The 19,921-nt window shown below is 41.2% G+C and overlaps 1 protein-coding gene across 9 annotated transcripts in view; it reads left to right on the top strand.

Moving 5' to 3' along the window:
• Positions 1-575: 575 nt before the first annotated feature.
• Positions 576-19,921, top strand: part of fbrsl1 (fibrosin-like 1) — a 264,778-nt gene continuing 245,432 nt past the window's right edge. For 8 of the 9 annotated variants that reach the window (XM_046385770.1, XM_046385769.1, XM_046385771.1 and 5 more), the window contains exon 1: positions 576-1,316. In XM_046385770.1, coding sequence (XP_046241726.1) covers positions 1,014-1,316 — 303 coding nt within the window. In that variant the 5' untranslated portion in view covers positions 576-1,013. Of the gene's footprint in view, positions 1,317-6,940; positions 9,834-19,921 lie in introns of those variants that run through there. The other variant, XM_046385776.1, reaches the window with a different exon arrangement.

Below are 19,921 nucleotides of genomic sequence, written 5' to 3'. Positions count from 1 at the left end.
GGTTCTCTGAAGCTTGACTGTGTCTTAATTTCGGATGAAGGGAATGAGAAGGGGGAGAGGAGATTTTAATCACTCCTGTCGCTTTAAGGACACTTATCAAAGCCTTCTTATGCGAATAGAAAATACCACGAGCCACTGAGCAACGAGCAGCCAAGGGACGGACTGGAGTGGCTTTATAGGAAACTCAACATTATCTAAACTGGAATAGACCGCTTCGTCGCCTCATGGAGTTTGATCACACGCTGGATGGTTGTCTTATTCGGACGGTTCGGATCGTTTAGGAAATATTGCGCATAAGTAGCTCTCAGACTTGGGATCTTTTGCCCCTGAAGCGCAGTGAGGAATATGACTTAAAACTCAACGCGTACGGGATTATTCACTCATCCGACAGCCACAATCGATACGTGGGCTACTTGTTCGCCAGTCGTTTCGTTTCGGACGGAGTATCCCGAGCTCTTTATTTGACAGCCTTGGATCATAGAATGGGGTGGTGGAAAACAACAACGGGCAGCGACATGATTTCTGTGCGCTGTCTGCGGTATGCAGCGAGGTTAGGCTGTAACGTTGCGTGTTATTATTCTGATGCAACAAAAGTTACAAAGCAAGTGTGATGCGTGGATTTTAACTATTTCGCCGTTTTGCACCTGCTTTGACGGAAACCGCGTCGACATAGTGCAGATTCGTGACAAAACAAACGCGTGGATCCGCGTCGCTTTGCTCTCTCTCTCTGCCGCCTGAGTGGGATACTTGAACATTTTCTTATCGTAATGGAGATTGGAGAGGTTTGTACCCAAGGTCATTGAGTCTTATAAGGATTTATTGGCGTTGTTGTTTACACACGCACGCGCACACGCACACACATAGCGCTATCTTCACGTTACAGCGCAGCCTACAATTCTCAGTCCAGTGTGTGTTATCTGTTATTACGCGGTGCAGCGAGCGTTGAGGCGAGCACCGACTGTGTGGAGTTATATTTATATATTATTTTGACACTGCAAGCATCCACTAACGACATGGATGGCAAATTGAAGCAGGGTCGGAGATGCCGGTCCAAGCGGGAGAGGGTGCGGAGGTTGCGGGAGGCAGGAAGCAGAGACGCCCGCAGCCCCGACCCCAACTCCTCCTGCTCCGACAGGGAGGGACACAGTCCGGAGAGGGACACCGCCTCCCTGCCCGGTAAAAAGGCGCCGCACCCCGCAGCCGCCGCCAGAGCTCCACGTCCCCCCAGACGGAAGAGACGGGAGTCCAGCTCACAGGAGGAGGATATCATTGATGGATTTGCTATCACCAGTTTCATCAGCCTGGACCGTCTGGAGGTAAGGATGAACCGGGTCATTACCTGTGTGTGTGTGTGTGTGTGTGCATTCTGGAGTAGTTCTCAAAGTGGGGGTCTCTCAGTCACCAGCAACGTGAGGACTATTCTAATTTGTGTCTAATTTACTTTAAATGATGTCAATTAAGTCCTGGATAATGATGAGTATTCTAATCACCTGAGCCGCCCCCCCCATCCATCCATCCATAATCAATCAGTCGTTGGTTTGGTTTCATCCCAGGGCTGGCCGCTGTAGAATTGAGTACTAAATTATAAACAGACCAAATACTCTAGTACCTGGTTCCCTTGACATCAGAGTGTCTTGACAGCTACTGCAGGACTCAACTGTGTTTGCAGAATATTACAAGTCCAGGACTCTGTGAGTGAGATGTTAATCATTGGCAGCATATGGTGTGTTGAGCAAAATAAACAGGTGCTGCTGTGTCAGTAATGTCTCCAGCTCGGATTGTTTCATACTCTGAAGCACCATGCCAGTGCCAGTGCACTCTTGACATTTTGCTCTTTGATAAACTGCCTATTGCACCATTCATCTGTCACAGACTGATACACCATGTGCTGATACCTCTGTTTCTGTCATTTCTCTGTGGTATGTCTGATGTCAGAGGACTGATTTGAGGAAAGAAAGGAGGTTCTCTTGTGACATCCTCTTATCTCTTTTATCTCATTACATTCCAAATGACAAATAAAACATTGTCCCTGTGGGACTTCAAGCAAACTGACAAGGCAGCCAGGCAGGTCTGTTTTGTTTTTTTCACGGCTCATTCTGGGAATGGTAGCACTGCTGTAGCAGTAGAAATAGAAATATAAATCACTAGCTTTAATAAACAGAGCTAACATATAACATGTCCACTGAGGTCTGTATATTTTAAGATGATGACCTCATTTGAAAGCCCTTGGATAATACCACAGGCCACCTCATTCCAATGACAACCTCCCATGTAGGCTTAGCAGTGGTATTAATCAGTCATGATTGACTCTTACCTCCTACATAGTGCTTAGTCAGTATAATGGTTGAATGCAGATTTGCAGCAAAATAACAGCATAATATATAGACCGGTTGTCCATCTGTAGATAGAATGGAAAATTCACTCCCTTGGAGCTGATCATCAATTTGCCACCTTGCATCGGTTAACAGCTTCAACCTGTCCAGGTCATCAGTGGTTATATATTGCTTTTCCATTTAGCTCGGTCTTCATTGCGCTTAGAGTGGATGTGAAAGCAGAGAGGAGGAATAAGGGTGCTGGCGTGAATTGATTTTGTCTGATCCCTAACCACAAAGAACTATTGTTATTGTGAAATTATTTTGAGAAACATCAGAGACACTACACACAACTGGAAATCTCTGTAGCTACTATAGACTGAAAACATTACACTGCTTATAATCCTAAAATGATTAGAGGTTGTAAGGATAAACTCTCCGCTTTGAGATCACAGCAGATGTTTTCAAATGTGCATATAATGTGTGTGTCCCTGCCCGTTGTCATTGATTTATAGGAATGTTTTATGTGTGAGTATTTCCGTCCTTTGTGCTGCCACTTCTGAGCAAGCAGCAAAGCGCTTCTCACTGGCATCTTCTGCTGCTCTGGTGTCTCCTCTGCGGTCAGAGCGGTGTCCGAAGCTGCTGACATCTGGGAATTATCTCATGGTTGTGTTTAATTGTTGTTGTTTCACAAGTTTCACTTTTATCTCATACTGTCCTGTTTATTGTTGTAGGTTGCATTTCTAAAAAGGTTTCTCTTTTGATGCTTTAATAAAAAAAAATTCTGCCTCTTTGTGTCTGAGAGGGACGCTTAGTCAAATAATTATCCAATTTTTGTTTCACAAAGTGCAGAGCAGTGATAGTTTTCTTGTCCTCAAGTGCCAAATCCATGTTGAGTGAACACAGCGAAAACAATGTGCTCTATATAGGAGCTTATGTTTCAAGGCAAAGCAAATGAGGCATGATACAGCTCTATGTGAAATGATACTCACATGCCAGCTACTTGTTGGTAATTGGTCTGATTTGCATGCAAATGGACTGCGCTTATTAAATGATGTTGGTGGATCTGGTACAATTAGATGTGGGAATGTGCACAATTTTTTTGTGTGCTTTGTCTCTTGAGTTCCCTGCATGTGGAGAATGAAATGAGCATGTGTATTTTATATACGATCAACTGTAAGAGAAAGCAGTAATCACATATGCTTTCAGTTAATGAGTTGCATCAGTGTGGGTGAAATGCAGTCGCTGGAAATGTGTACCCACTGGAGACGAGAGGTCATGACTCATGCGTTCACCTACTTACTGTATGCTTGAGCGGTGCTCATGACCTACACTACCTGTACTAATTTCTCATCAATTACGAGGAGGACACAGCAGTATTTGGCCAGGGAATAGCTTTGACTTATTGCAACATGCTCTGATAATCCTCAGCGGAGAGCGTTTATGGTCCTCCTGACCCCCTCGAAGTGACTGATGGCCAGCACAGTACTGCGTATGTCAGGCCTTACAGTCAGCCTAAGGTCTTATTAGTATTCTGCAAGCATCAACATCCCATCCTCCATGGGTTCAATGAGCCCACATGGCCAACATCCCAATATTTACTCTATCTTGTGTCTTTTAATCTCTATGTAATCCTTTTGCTATTCTCTAAAGCACTTGAGGATGAACATGTTTTGTAAAATCCCTGTCACCTTTGGGTTGCTGTCACCGTCATTTGGATTGTCCTATTTTAAGTCTGTAACTTGTGCACAGCTGCTACTGTCTGTTTGTAAGAGCCCGAGGTTATGGGTTTTTCCCAGAGCACTTTGTCTCTAAATACAATCGGTTTGTTGGTGTTGTTGATATTCCAACCCCTTGCAGATAGGATCAAGCTCCCTTGATGAAGGCTTAGACTGTACGGTGGTCTCGCTTGCTCTCTGAGCCTCGTTCACTACAGCAGAAAGCAATTTTGTAGCCGTAGCTGCATCTGATTGCGGCGTGTTTATTTGCTTTGAATCCCCTCGTTTCTCAAAGGAAAGCGGCTTGCTTACCTGTGCAAATTGACTGGACAAACCGCCGTGCTGTTTGTCATGGACACCTTATTGTGATTAGAGAAATGTTAGAGGTGATTCACTGATGATTCAAAGAGTGCAAGCACAGTCAATTTGTTATTGTGGGCTTTTGCAAAGACACAATAAAAACCTGTCCAGTTTAGATGGTTTTCATATTTCTTTCTTGGAATGAAAATCCAGTTATTCCTCACTTTTAAAAAAATCTTTAGAATGATTTTTAGAATGATTGATACGCAAGAATTTCTCGAATACTGAAAAGCCGACCTCCTGGAGATAAAGGGTTTTCACCTGACAGCAGTGCTATAAAACAATTACCCGCTATGGCTTAAACCCTCAAGAATTCTCCCTGTGGGTATCGAACAAGTGAGCAGATAATAAAATGACACAATTATCCATCTGTCACAGTATTAATAAGATGTTTGATTTGCTCCATTTGCTCTGTGACTGACGTCGGAGTGGCAAATCCCTTCTCGTTAATCCACAATCCTTCTGTTCATCTGCTTTAACATGAATTTACAGATTTGTTTGGGTTTTTCGCTCCGCAACATGAGTTTCTAAATTCATTCTAATGAGGATTTAGGTTTAGTTGATTTAGTGATATTACAGCAGCGTCGAGGGCAGGAAGCAAAAAGGCCAGGCATTCGGGCAAAAATGAGTTTCATCTGAAGAAGCTCCTGATGACAAGTAGTCGATCGCTCTATTTATCCAGGGAAGTTTTGCTCTTTTTCTTCATGGTCTTCTTTTGCACACTTACAATAATCATCCTCTGTTGTTGGCCACTGTAGCAGGTCCACCAAAGAAAATTAAGTCCCTTGCCCTGGGGGAGTTTGACAGTAGTTGTTAGGGAAGCTGTGAGTTGTTGCTTCACTTTCTCCACCCCTATTTTCCCAGCTGGTGTGTGGATCTAAGCCAAGCAACATTGCAGTTACAAGTATGTGTCTTTCTATTCCATCAAGTGCTCTGAAGAAGGCTTCAAACTGGGCACTTACTATAAAGATTTTTACTTTTCCCCTCTAAAATGACTACACTCGCACCTCTAGAGATCAAGTTCCACCACATTCATTCCTGGGTATCTCATTCACACTCAGATAGCACCACGTGTACCTTATTAGCAGTCATTAGTGCAGCTGATGCTCAGGAATCTTCTGTCAAGTGCCAACACTTCAAGTCCAAACATTACTTGTAAAAGATAAAAAAACACTCTGGTCACACCTGTTCAGTTGTACTGATGCGTTCTGAGCTTGAGCTTAAGTTGACGCTTTCTTAAAACCAGTGGGTTAAACAAGATTTTTGATAGCTTGCAAATCCCATCTTTTCCCATGTTTTCGTTGTGCTCCGCTGTGTGCTTTTGCCCTACAAGTGCAGACTTATTGCCGGTTGGGTGGCACACTGAAAACCAATACAGACACTTGAAGCCACAGCAGTCATTGCTGGAGTAAGATGTCTTGCTTCCATTGTAAGGCAGCTGATTTGTTGCAGCGGTTGCAGCTATCTTGCTTTGTGTTTTGTCTTTCTTTCCCCCGACGGTGATAGCACTGTGCATCATATGCCGGCACTGACAAACAACTCCAGCTTTAATTAACAAGGCAGCCCCCTGAGGCTCCGTTGCTCATTGGCTGATGCATCCCACGGAGAGAGATTTCTTAATGCCAGTGGGACGTCCCCCCGGCCCCGGCTCTCTCTCTAACTGTCACACACTGTAGGCGACAGCATGGCTGATAAATGCATGGCCACATTCACAAACCTCCTCTCTCTCTCACACACACAAGCACAGGACTGAACCTCCACTGTGCATCTGTCCAAGCCATCAACCAGTGACCTAAATATATCCACCAAAGGAAGGTTCTAGTGTGCTATGGAAGTGTGTCTGTGTGCATTTGAAAGCATGGCAATCACTCTGTAAGCCTCCTCTGTGACTACAAAACCACACAGATACTCAGGTGTGGAGGATCTCTGTGGCACTAAATATAAGGCACCTGAAGAAAATAGTCAGTACAAAGTGACACATTGCAGTGCCCCAGAGCCCAAGTGGATGTCTTTTTTTGACTGGCAGTTTAAAATCCAAAGATATTTAATACATCATCAGAGGAGATTAACACACAGATTTATATTTGAGAATCTGCAACCAGTGACTTTTTGGCCTTTATGTTTGAAAAGTGACTCAAAGAATGAATCAGTTAATTAAATGATAAATTGATTGTCAGCACTGGTTGTGATTAATTTTCTATTGACCAACTAATTGATTAAACAACTTACAGTGTCAGCTCTAATGATGTTAATGTATAAGGGGAGTATATACTAATGTGTGAGGGCACCAGGCAGGGTTGCCTCTCACTTTTTGTTTTTTAGATGATAGTCCTGATTGATCGGACTAGAAGTTTTGTTGGAATATTTAAACACGAGCAGCAGCACATGAACTCTGTGGTATTAAAATTCAGCAAAGACACCAGAAGTGAATGAAAAAAGCGTGTGCAAAAAAGAGCACACATTTGATCCCAGCTTTTGGTAACTGACGGTTTTCAAAGTAAGTGGTCCGAGCAGATTTAGTCAGTACCACAAAAACTTTTCTGTAAAAAAATTTTCTGTAACCAGCCTTAGCAGGCACCAGACAGAAAAGGGATGCATTTGTATCTGTATTTTCTTAATTTCTGAGGCTTTCAGCCAGCAGCACTGGTATATTTTTATGGAAGTAGTGGGATAAATGCATGCTGAGCCTGAAGGGTCCTTTTTGAAGAGCTGTCATTTGTCTATTTTGAGGCATCACTCCACATTCTGAATGTATCGAGACTCCAGAACCTCTGAATAAGAGGCTCTTTGTTTTCAGGTACTGTGACTTGTGAGGAATTGCTGAAATGTGCAGACAGAACAACAGAGCTGACACATATTAAGTTGCATATAAAAGCATGTGGGAAACTTGTTGTAGGCATATATATCCATTTCCTGCTTGTTGTCCTGAGCTGTCTTCCATCTTCCTGTCTCAGTGTTTTCATTTCGGTGAATGACAGGATGTAATTATGCCGTGATTAAGATGCTGTCTCCCAGCCTGCGATGGATTAGGAGCTGCACTGTCAGAAGGTTCCCCGGTAATTATCCACTGCTGATTTGTACCCCTTCTGTGCCTTTCATAACCCCTCTCCGGTTCCTCAACTGCTTGATTAATGCATGTTGTTAAACAATGTTCACAAAAGGCATTTTCATTTGAGCAGTTTGAGAAAAAGAAATTATTTGAAGATAACTTCATAGTAATCATATTTGTCATTCAGCGGAGGTATTTTCCAACCCTGTGATTTTGGTTAATATATAATGGCGTACTTGGCCGCAGAAGGTCTGTATGAATGACTAGCAGACCAGGGCTGTGAAGGATTTACAATAAATATAATGAAACCTAAACAGAGAGGGCACTCTTTAAGTGGCTCATTAAGTAATGGCTGTTTTCCTTTTCAGGCATGTCCTTCGCTGACAGAGAGCTCTGAAAGCCTGGCTTGCTTCAGCCTTCACATCACTTGAAATCCTTTTCAACATTTTGTTTGCATGAGAGCGTAGGTCACTTTTTCCAGCCTTGCAGACTCCTTCAGCACAAAGGTCTGTTGACCGGTCTTACCGAGTCGCGTGCGTGTGGGGGAAAGTAAAAACGCTGATCTTTAACAATGCTCTCCTGGAAACCAAAGTGACCATTTTATAATAAAGATCAGTTTACCACTCATAAAGTGTTTTAGCCAGGGCACAACACTGTGAAAATATTAAACATCAATTTCCTTAAAATCAAGGGCAGGATCAGTGCTGCTATCGGGCATCCCGTTTTTACATTCAATCAGCTGTGTGAACATTTATTTTGTTACTTAGCCAATAGTCAAGTCAGGAAACAATCTTGCATAACAATACACTATTCCTTCAGCCCGGTGCTCATGCACTGACTGGCAGCTAACAGATAGTAAATTAGTTAGGGTCATTCCATAAATATTTTAATGAACCTAATTTCCGGGCGTTCAGAGCTGAGCAGCAGCTTGTTCTCTTTGTCCACCAAACAACAATGTTAGCTGAAGTAACGTTCGCTGAGCACCTAAAGGGAAAACTGAACTCTGTCTTTAGAAACAATTCATCATTGTGGCCACAGTTGTAAAACTACATAGACGTAATCTCACACTTTAATGTAATTTTTTAAACACTGAAAAGGTAATTATTATCGCTAAATGTGAATTGCAGTGTATTGATCTGGTTTTCTCAAAACAAATGAAGTTCAGTTGACTTCAGTTAAAATACTGATAAAATATTTGTCAATGGCACAGTTGAGCCACAGACAGCACTTTCTCACCCTCTTTTTCAACCAGATGATTTTATCATTTCTCAGAACATTCTCCTATATTTAATGTAAATAAAAGTAAAAAAGTTAAATGTGTAATATAAAATGTCTTATTAATTTGTATATTTTTCTGCCAGGTAGAACAAAACACACTTTAAGAACTAGTAGGACACCACCGGACTTCTGAAATCACTACATCAAAGACTCGAACGCAGTATTCAACTCTATTCAAGATATGAGTTTGGATAATACAATAATTTAAGACTTTTATAGGCCCAGGGAGAACTCAGCATCGTGGTAACGCTGGCACAAATTTGAATTCATCAAAACACTGTGCAGATTTACAAATCAGCCTCCAGCCCATGTGGTCATGTTTTCATGGTGGGCCTGGTTTTTTTAAAAGCATGACTCATGCAGTCGTGACATTGCACAGAGTCTTGCTGCATGTTTTCTTAATAGATCGCTCTTGGTGTGAAAGCAATTAGCGTTAACAGTTGTTGACATGCTCTTCTGTTACCGACACTCGCTAACAACACCAGCTCTGAGGGGAATAGTCTTTATAGGCCAAGTGATGCTGACAATAATTGCTCAGCACTCAGCTCCCAGTCTGGAATAAGATAGGGTGATATGTTAGTCTGCAATTTATTACAGCTCATTGTTTGCTGCTATGTTGATTGTACTCGCAGCATTTAGCCTTTTCTCTCTGTCTGTGTGTTTATGTGTGGGGGCAGCCAAAGCCAAATAAGGACTGTTTCAGTTTTTGTGTGATAGCTTTGGCAGCCATATAACAAACTGTGGCCAAGATAATAGAGCTTAGATAAGAGGGCGGTTATGCAATGTGGAATTTCTCTCTTTCCCACTGCCGCTTCTGCTCCATTCACTGTCTGGATGACATCTGCCTGACAACTCTGGGCTGAGCTGCCACACTCAGTTTTAGTCAGCTGTAATGAAGCACCTCGTCGGCCACACTTTGCTCACGGAATTTGAACGGCTTTGTTTGGCAGGTGAAGTTTGTCATTGCTGATAAAGTGATGTCCTTTCACCTACCGCACGTCGCCGTATCAGGCTGATTATTGCCCTCACTCAAATGTTTACGCTGTTCATTCTATCCACTCCTGATAAAATGGCTGTGGGACACTTTACCTGATCCATTGTGAGGTCCATTTCAAGGTATGTGTAATATTACTACATTAAAATGACTGGACTCAAGTTATATCAGCATGTTTAGTGGAGTTGTGTGCTTACAATAACCAGAATATTTCCAATTTTGTTCAAATGCAGAAAAATCTGGATTTTTATGCAAATACCCCCTATTGTTGCTGTGACTTATTATAACTTATTATATAAAAAAAAAACCTGTAAAATATTACTGCATCTGTGAACGTGATTTCTGCCTGAGTCTGATTTTCAGTATTTATTAAAAAAGACAGCAACTGAGACAATGTTTTTTTGTCACAGTTTTCATTTAAATTACAAGAGACAGACTTTTCCAAGGTGTCTATTAGAACAGATGACAGATTTCTTCAAGTGTGTTTTACTTAAGCACTCATCTTTACAAAAGGGTGGGTTATCAGGGGCAACACTAAACCCTTTTCAAGTTGAATCCTTATTTAACATAATTGGAACTTCCATAAACATGGTTACTGGACTTTGAACCCCCATATGGGTGTTGTTCAGGAAGCAGGTTTTAGCCTTTAGTTTGCCTGCAGTTTGTATGCACGTATCATCAGTTTTTAACAGGCTCGACCTGTTGCTGACTCAGACTCTCATCACATTATGAGTCCTCTGAACGTCTGTGAAAGTCAATGTTGCGTGAGAGTGAGGAAGGAGAATGTGTTTGAAATATAATGGGATATATAATAAGGCATATGTAACATTGCCACTGCAGTAAAACCTGCAAGGGCAGGACAAGCTCCGTCACCCACAGGGAGATCTGACTTACTGATCTGCCAAAGAAAAGTATCATCAGAGTTTGTCTGCTGTACTGTCCTCGCTCTGACTGCTCTCTTTCCTTATACACTCTATAGACTGCACGCACATCCACTGATGACTTCTCCCTTTTTTTCTTTTTAGTCCGCCGGTTGTTTACTCATAGATCAAAGGCAGTAAAATGCATCTGCTCTCCTCTTGCAAACAGACCACACGGCTCATTTCAGAGGGGCTGCTTTGTCAGTACATCTGAAACGATGACAGGCACCTTAGAGCCAGGAGGGCTTTACCCGGGGTGTGGAATGAGATCGAAATTATACACTCACTCACACACACACACACACACACCTACACACACACCTACACACACACCTCCGAGGCTGAGCACAAGGCCAGTTGTTGAGTCAATAAAGAAAACAGGCAGCGTGTGAGAGCGAGAGAACATAAACAGAACTCTGCCAAAGCTACTGTTTGCATTCCGCATCTCTCAGCCTCGTAGCATAGCAGCTACTTTAGCCCTCTGTCGTTCAAATACTTTGCTATTCATAGCCTCACGGATTCTATGATATGTAGGTATCGCCTGTAATTAAAAAGTGGACAGAGGCCGGTGACTGTCATGGTGCATTTTTTTTTTTTTACTGTCGGAAACCGTTAAACCAAATCGATTCTGCTGAGAACATGTTGAGCATGTTTGTGTTAAAAACAGGAACAGTAGCAGCAGTTGTGGTATCCCGGATTAGTCCTAAGTTCTGTTTCCCACGGCTCATCCTTGTGAAAACCTGGAATGCTTAATTCTTCTGGAATTCCAGTATTTTAAACATTGACACAAAATATTGATAACCTGCAATTCAAACCAAAATGTTTTTATCGTGTTAGCCGGGCAAGAAATCGTTTTTATGGATACAGTATGTGATTTTTATTGATTGAGGCACTAGAATGATTGCCCTTCTGGGTCAGTGTCTGCAGTAAAAGAAAACATTTCTGTGGTATATTAAATTTATTTGGTTCTGTGAATAAAGGAAGACCACACTTAACTTAATTTCCATTGTATAATCTGACATTATTCAAATGAAAGGCTCTTGCTGTAGGATATATCAGCATGGTGGGCACATGCTTGGATTCAAGCCTGTGTTTCAACCAGGTTCAGAGGGAGAGCATTCTGTACCAGCCCCTAATGTCCAACACTCATTAAATACCGATGTTTGGCACATCCACCAGCTTGCCCAATGTCTGAGAATTGGCATAAACAGCATATTTAGCCTCTGATGGAATTCATGGCGTGTTATTCATCAGCCCACAGCTTCATATTGTCTGCAAACAAAATGTCAGACTCCATCATTAGTGGAAACCACAAGAATACCACACAAACCTTAAACTGGCAGACTAACTATGCTCATTTCTTAAATCAGTGATTTAAGTTAGTTTCCCATCTGCTGTTTAAAATACTCAGGCACAGAAAGCATATTTTTTTGCCTGACAAATCGAGCCATTAAGTTGGGAGCGAATTCTATTAAAAGGGCAATTTTGGAATAAAATCTTTCAATTTTACAGCTGTTGGCTTGTTAGGTGACATACTTGCTTTTGCTTTGAAGTGCTACTTTAACTCAAAATTAGTTACTGTAATTTCAGTTTAACTAATCTCAGTTAAGGAACCCTCCTCATCATACAAGGACCGGCTGTGCAGACTACCGTGCAGCAGATGTAACTCTTGAGAAGGTACAACACCTATCGTACTGCGTGAGTAAATGAAATATGTGTTGAATTTTGATATTTTATGAAACTACTCAGTATAGACCTCACCCCAGTTTCACGTTTTCACAATATGTGGTTAATGAGCAGCTGATGCCGTTCCTTAAACCAAACCATCAAGCACCGTTTGCAACAAGTTACATAGAAAATGTTCACTTTTATATGCCAGTGTGTCATTATCGTGACCATCTCACATATTCAACATAGGTTACATGTATGCTCATTGGTCCTCAACTTGTCGGTGTCCTGCTGTTAAGAGGCAGGCACTAGATACAGTAAAAATTTAGATGCGTTAAAATGAATGTTTGCAAGGATTGTATGACATATTACATAGAAAATACAAAGCAAGACGTTTTAACTTACCAGTATGGGTCTTTAAAGCATCAGGATTGATATGAAAAGTATGACAGCACTTTACAAGTTTAAACTACACATCACTCTGATGATTATATTCAAAATTTGCACTTCTCAGAGGTCACAGCATGTTGGCCTGTTGTAGCTACATGGGAGGCGAACATCCATACCTTCTTCCTAACACAGAGTCAAATGAGGTCCTAACACTTCGAACTGTTAATGGGACACTTTGTGGGAATGAATACCTTCCCCCTATTCCAGTCGGCCTTTCCCAAGGCTCACCATCAGTTCTCCAAATGTGCCACTGGTGTTAAACGAGTATGGGGGGGTAGTATTCCAGCTTCCTGCTTAATTGCTTCCTGGCAGCAGAGGTAAGCTTGTTCTCAGTACATAAATCCTCCTATTTTCATTTATCTGCTCCAGGTGTTGATGAAGCAATTCCCCCACTGGATAATCATATTTCCCCTTCCCGCCTGCCAAGACGCTGAGAGGGAGATGGAGGCAGCCCCCTCCCTGCTCATCGCACACACAAACACTCACACACACCGCGAGGTCCGTGTGTTTGTGTGTGAATTGCTCTCCTTGGCGTTTCAATTTGCACAATAATACAAGAGGTGGAAAACGGTTACAGACTCTGACAGGCACACAGAAGGGGTGGTGGGTTTCAGTGTGTGAGTATGTGTGTATGTGAAGGGTGGTGCCACCCAGAACAGAGCAACCAGTTCATTTTGGAGTTATATATTTAATTATTAAGTCTGTCAGTGAGTGTGCACACTCAGCTTGTCAATCAGTCACTCAGTCAGACACCACTTAGCCAGTCTGCCAGCTAGTTAGTAACTCAGTTGGGTAATGAGAATGCAAATGTTGCATTTTAAAAGATTTAATTCCAAAATTTGATCAATTTCATGAAACAAAAGTACAACTCTAAATGAAACTTTGACATTTAGTTTTTTGTGACCCCTCCCCCCATAATAAAACCTGTTCAAATGAGTATTTTGAACATGATACTCTTAATTTATCCATTGCCCCTGCCTCTCCTTATCATTTACTGCTCTTCTGTTCACTGATAAGACATACAGCTGTGTTTCATGACTGACTGAGCAAGCCTGTATTTCTAGTAGCTGCCAGTCATTTTGGTAGCCTGTGGCATGGCCTTTATCAGTTCTGAAGCAGATAAATGTAACTGAGGGTCACATACCTCTGGAGGCCTTTTCAAGCCTCTATAGCTGCAGGCAGGAATGTTAAAACCAAGGGCAGGCTTGGTATGGTCTGTGCTGTTGTTGAACATTGATACAACATACTGCTACCATGATTTAAGGGGAAGCAGGACTTTAAAGGGTGAAGGTTTACCATTTTTTTTCTCAACTGAGGCTGTTGACAGTAAGATCTAAGTGCAGGCCAACACCTCCAAAGCTGCAAGACATTCAGGGTTCCTCCTCAAGGGCACTTCAGCAGCACGCTGCCCACTTGACAGTGTGGCATACCCAGGACCGACAATAACCAGTCCGGTTTTACTTATTGGCTTTGCAACCAGATCCGTGACAGGAATCTTCAGGAGACAACAGGGGTAAAGTGAGCTAATGCGTGTTTTTGGGCCCTTCAGCTAAAACAGCAGGCATTGTTTGCTGTAGAAGGCACAATGGTGTTTCTGTTCAGAAGCAGCACAAGTGAAAGCTTGTCAGAGTTGAGGAAAGTGAGGGTGAAAAGAAGGGTGGTGGGGGGCACGTGCTCACAAAAGCAGCCTGATAGAGTGCTGGCTCTGGTTATTTAACCTGCAAGGCACTGCTGTCAAGTGAACAGTGTGGAGTTTGGGTGATTTTCGGTGCTAGTTTGATTCCTCTCACTTTGTAGTTCTATCTCTTTGTTTCTTTCTTTTTCTTTCTTATTTTTTTATTTCTCACCTTTACTTACTCTTTGGATTTACCTTCAGTGTTCTTAGTAGAAAAAGAGACTGAAATCTATATATTGTACTAATGAGACTGTTGTGTGTTGTCCTCTTACTGAAAATTGTGTCTGCTACACTACCCAATTCACCAGCTGGCTGTAGGAAGCCCTTAATCTAATTGGATCCTTATGTGGCATTTAAACAGATTCCACACAACTATGCATTAAACATGCCTCTTTTCTTTCTGTCCACAGTGCACTTTGCATTGTAGAAGGCTAAAGGTACCCGAGGTGTGTAGACTGTTGGACCTTTTTCCATCTGTTTTACTTGTGGCTGCACTGTTACAGCTCATATAACGTTGGTCCATTTTTTTTTGTCAGAAGTTGGTACATAAAAAGTGGTTGATCCAGGAAAACATTTTTCAGTTCCTTCAACTTCAACCCAGCTTTCTTTCTTTCATCCTGGTTATATCCAAACATGATAATGCCTCTTGCTGCACCATCATATTACTTTCCAAAGTGAAGGAAATGAGACCAGACCAGTGCGACTATCACTTTGTGCAGCCTCAGTCGCCAGATAATAACTTTGTTAGTACTAGAGGCTATCATTTATCTGCCTGCAATTCACCAGATTCTGTAGTTTACAACACTGTCTGGTCTAAGCTGAAGTTGATATTTATTAGTGAAAAAGGTAAAATTCCACATGATAAAAAGTTCACATTCAAGTTGTCTTGTTCTCAGTGGGGAAGTGTGACATCATAGGAGATACTGATGAATCAGGTTGCACAATATTGACAGCTGCTCATAATATATTTTTAAGACTGTACATTTCAAAATACCCAAATCGCTCAAAGGCATCTCTGATGTCTGATATGAATAGTATGACTAAAGAGTATTAAAATATTATTTCTTCTCTCCTGTAGTATAATACAGCTCGAATATGAGCAGGGCTTACTCAGTGTTAGTATGTGAAACAAGATTAACAACTTGCAGTGCTCTGTCTCTGGAGATTTCTGCAAAACACAGCAGTTGTTGGAGCTGTTTTTTGAAAGCTCTTTAACCATACGCTGTATACGTAACATGGCTTACAGTCACAGTCCTTCAACAACAGTTTACTTTGCCTGACATCTGGTAATTAGCCATATGGATAACATCACCTTTAATTATTAAATAATTCACAGCACTCACCTCTGAGTGAGTATGTGTTTTGTGCATAAAATGCTCGACTCCCCTGCCTTAGACCTTTTATCTCTTGCTCTTTGGTGTGAAGCCCTGCCGACCGACTGGGTTGGTAAACCTGGCGTCATGTTGAATGATGTTTGCTGTTACAGTTATCGCTTTTGGCCACCTGTGAGCATGCAAAGCTGCCTCATTCAGGTTCAGTTCCAGTTCATATGAGAAATACAAACAGATTACTGATTCATCAGGCAAGAATTTAGCATGGCATTACGGTATTCTTTTTTTTCTGTAAGCCCTGTTAAACAAAGAAATCATGATTCAGTTGGGCAGTTTTTGTAGTCAGTACGCAGTGATTTTAGTTTAGTTTTAGTGCATTAGAATGGCCAAAATCTAGAGAGGAACCAGTCAAGACTGCATGGGAAGACTCTGCTGTGGTGAAAATGCTGCCTGGTTTCTTTACTGCTTGTGTTTGTGGTGGGTCCGAGAGGCAGCCTGTCAAAGTTAATCAGCCTACAACGAATGGCTTAAAACAGACATCCTGACTGTAGTGTGGTTCACACACAGAGAGAGGCACACACCCACACGCAGGCAGACAAACTCAAGTACAGACTCTCAAGTACATGTTGATGCTAATGTACCACATGCATAGAGGATAAAAAAAATGTGTGAGTTGTGAACAGATTTTTCTTCTGCCGGCAAGTCATTAGCAGAGCCTTGGTTAATGGCGACTGAACCTGCATCGATACAATGCTGTGCTGCAGTCTGTGACCTAGAGCTTCAGTGGGATCGGATGCCTGAAGACATTTATTCAAACAAGATGAACTGTTGATCCCTCCTTGCTTTCCCCAGTTCTTCTGTGTAGTGCAGTGTTGTTAGTCGGGGAGAAGAAAGGAGAAGCGAATGGAAAAGAGACTCTATTCCTGTCTGGCTCTTATTGTCTACATTATCTATCAGGATGTATGTACTATATTTAATTCTAGTGTAAACAAGAATAAAGCTTCCGTGTGTGTCTTCATGGTTAAAGGAAGGACATGTTAATGGATAAATACATTTTCTAACAAATGTATCTTCCTTAGCAAATTCAAGGTTTGCAAGAAATTTGGTCGATTACTAACTGGACATTGTAGCACCGCTGAGCAAGCAAATTAATTTATTATTCTGTAAAACTCCTTTTAGTCATGTTGGTAATATTGGTCAGTTGGTCAGAATACCATTTAATATATAATGTTCTATATTCTTTAATATAAATTAGGAACTGCATCTTCTCTGTATATTGAGAGATGGTTAAGACTGGAAGAGTGACGTGATGTAAAATAATTAGATGCATCAGGTGACATATCAGTCCATCCATAAAGGAATGTGTTTCCTTGCATTGAACACTAGGGGTGTACTTCTGTAATTACTGACAAGTATGAGAGTAACCAGCGTTATACTGGTGGAAACAGTTTTGCAGACTGCTGATGATTTTTGCTGAGTTTTGCCAAGGATGGATGAGTTAATTGCCTGTGCTCTGGCAATGTATTTTTTTTTTCCTCTCCTCACTGTGTACTGCTCCAGCTACAAGCTAATGCTAAGCTAGTGCCTGTACTGGCGGAAGAAAACAAACTCAGGAGCACAGTCGCATTCATGGCCCATCATTAATCACACATTCACATGGAATTGGCAAAGCGGCACACTTTAACTGGTTGCAGATCAGTTACAGCCTCAGAGCAGGTGGTCACATAATATTCCCAATCAACATGGGAGGTCTGCTCATAGTTCCCCTGCTTGCTCATACTTACGACTGTGAAATGATTGAGGAGTGCAAAGTGAACATGTCTAACCAGAGATCTAGTGTGTTTGTGAATGTAACAGACCCTCCCAGGGTCAGGTCAGCCTTATTCCAGAGAAACAACCATCTCCCAATATATGTAATGTCTCCTTGCATTGCTGTTAATCAGACTCTAATTTGTATGCAGACTAGGCAGAGGGAACACTGGCATCAGCCCACGCTCGCAGGGCCATAGCAGAGAATTACACCCATATAGAACAAACAGCAGAGGGGATATGGTCATCCAATGTAATATGCAGATGTAGCCAGTAATAATGAAAACAATAATGAGAAGCATTGCAATAATAGCTAGGAGTCACTCTGGACAATCAAATCTCTGTCAAGCCTGAATAATTACGTTGTGTTTGTTTATTATTTGTCACCAAAAATAATTTTGGGCCAAGGGCAGTTTTCCAGCAAATTTCACCAGACTCTTGAGCTGTTAGTGAGAAAAGTTGCAGTGTCTCCTTTTAACAACTGATTAGAGTTTACAGATATAGTATATAGATCATTCTACTTACAGCTGGTTCACATCATATCTCCCTGGTTGCTGATGGTTTCTAATCCAGTCCCTAGATGGGTGATGTAGTTGTCACGCTAGGGTCAGTAGCCCCCCTGCTATGGACTCTATGCATAAATAATATTGATTTCCAACTGAATATTACAGTGTTCAGTTTTATGCTGTTGACACCATCCTGAATGCGATTGGCTGCTGCAGATCAGACGTTCTCCAGGTTACCATCTGCTTTTGCGGGACCTGGCTGCAGGATTTCTGACCGATAGCCAGTCACCAGGGGGCAATCGGGATATTTTGATCAACACTGGCTTATTGGAATAACCCGATGCTTATGCTGTCACTACTCATAAAACACTGGAGGATGTTTCAGTGCTATGGCATTCACTACTCAATCTGTTTCATTCATTGGTACATCCCTAAAAACTTGACATCAGATTACAAAATAAGTTAGCTTTATAAGTATTTTTTTAAGTATTTTGATAATATTACATGTGCCTCGTTGTATACAGTATGTACATAAATTCTCAGGTCTGCTCTCTCAGTTAGATGGCATGCATTACAATTCATCTCCTGGGAATGATGAACGTTTACATTTTTATTATGAATGTCTGGCCATTAGTTTTTGAAATATCTCGTTATGCACCAAAGGGGGTTTGTCAGGGGGAAAATTTGTGCTGATTACGTTGCTAGACTAATGGTCATGAAATTAATTAGGTGTCATCCTCTCGGTACCAATATCCACACCAAATTACACAGCAATCTGGCCAGTAGATGTAAATATATCTCATTCTGGACTAAACTGTTGGTTTGACGGACTGCCAACATAAGGCTCTATCGCGAGCAGAGTGTAAGGATGTCTCGTCAGTGTCATTTACCTGCAGTTGATTTGGTCTGTTGTGTTTGATTGGATCATTACTGTGTAATTGGTTTCCACCTTTTGTCAATGGAAAACCCTTCATTTGAATGGAATCTCCACTGATTCCCAATATGTGGTATCAGAACGCTCTCAGGGAGGTTAACTATTTCAATTTCCCGAGCTTTTGAAAAGCTGTCTCAAAGAGAGACAATAATTTGGCACATATGGTGCAAAGTAAGTACGTGTGTCCCTTGGAGGTGCAATGATTAGATACTTAGCTGATCAGTCAATAGAAAGACTGTTAATTGCCAACTATTTTGACAATCAGTTATTCATTTCAGTCATTTTTTTACACAAAAATGTTATTTTAGATGTAGGGGTTTACTGGTATTTCTGGTCATTTATCATGGTTTTAGATTCTGTTGATTGAACAATAAAAGCCAATTGAAGGCTTCAGTTTGGGCTCTGGGAAACTGTGATGAGTACTCAGTTTTTTTTAACACTTCATTGACAAAACAATTAATCAATTAATTATGAAAATATATATATATAATATTGCTAGATTAATTAATAGTGAAAATAATCATTAGTTGCATCCCTGATACAAATTTGTTACATTTCACAAATTTCAGTCTTAATAATCAGAACAATATCAGTTTGTGTAACACTTTCAAAACTGTCGCATTATGATTTACACCAAATGAATTGATAAAAATAAAGTGCATTAGATAAGATGAAACTGCAATGGTAGAGAACAGGAAGAGATGAGTTTTACTTTAACAAATCATCAGTGTTGAGATTAACATCACATTTAAATATAAACAGACCACATAACCACACAAGAAATTTCAAAACATCTGCAAAAAAAATCATTGAAAACTTATGAGAGCCTGTCTGTGTGTACAGAATTTAAGGTATGACTCTTGAATGTACCAAGACCAGCCAGACCTTTTTATTATTCCACACTGTCTTGATATTAG

The sequence above is a fragment of the Scatophagus argus genome, chromosome 4 (assembly GCF_020382885.2).
Source record: "Scatophagus argus isolate fScaArg1 chromosome 4, fScaArg1.pri, whole genome shotgun sequence".
NCBI classification, from domain to species: domain Eukaryota; kingdom Metazoa; phylum Chordata; class Actinopteri; family Scatophagidae; genus Scatophagus; species Scatophagus argus.
The sequence above is the reverse complement of the archived record's forward strand: the minus strand, read 5'-3'. Positions and strand labels throughout refer to the sequence as shown.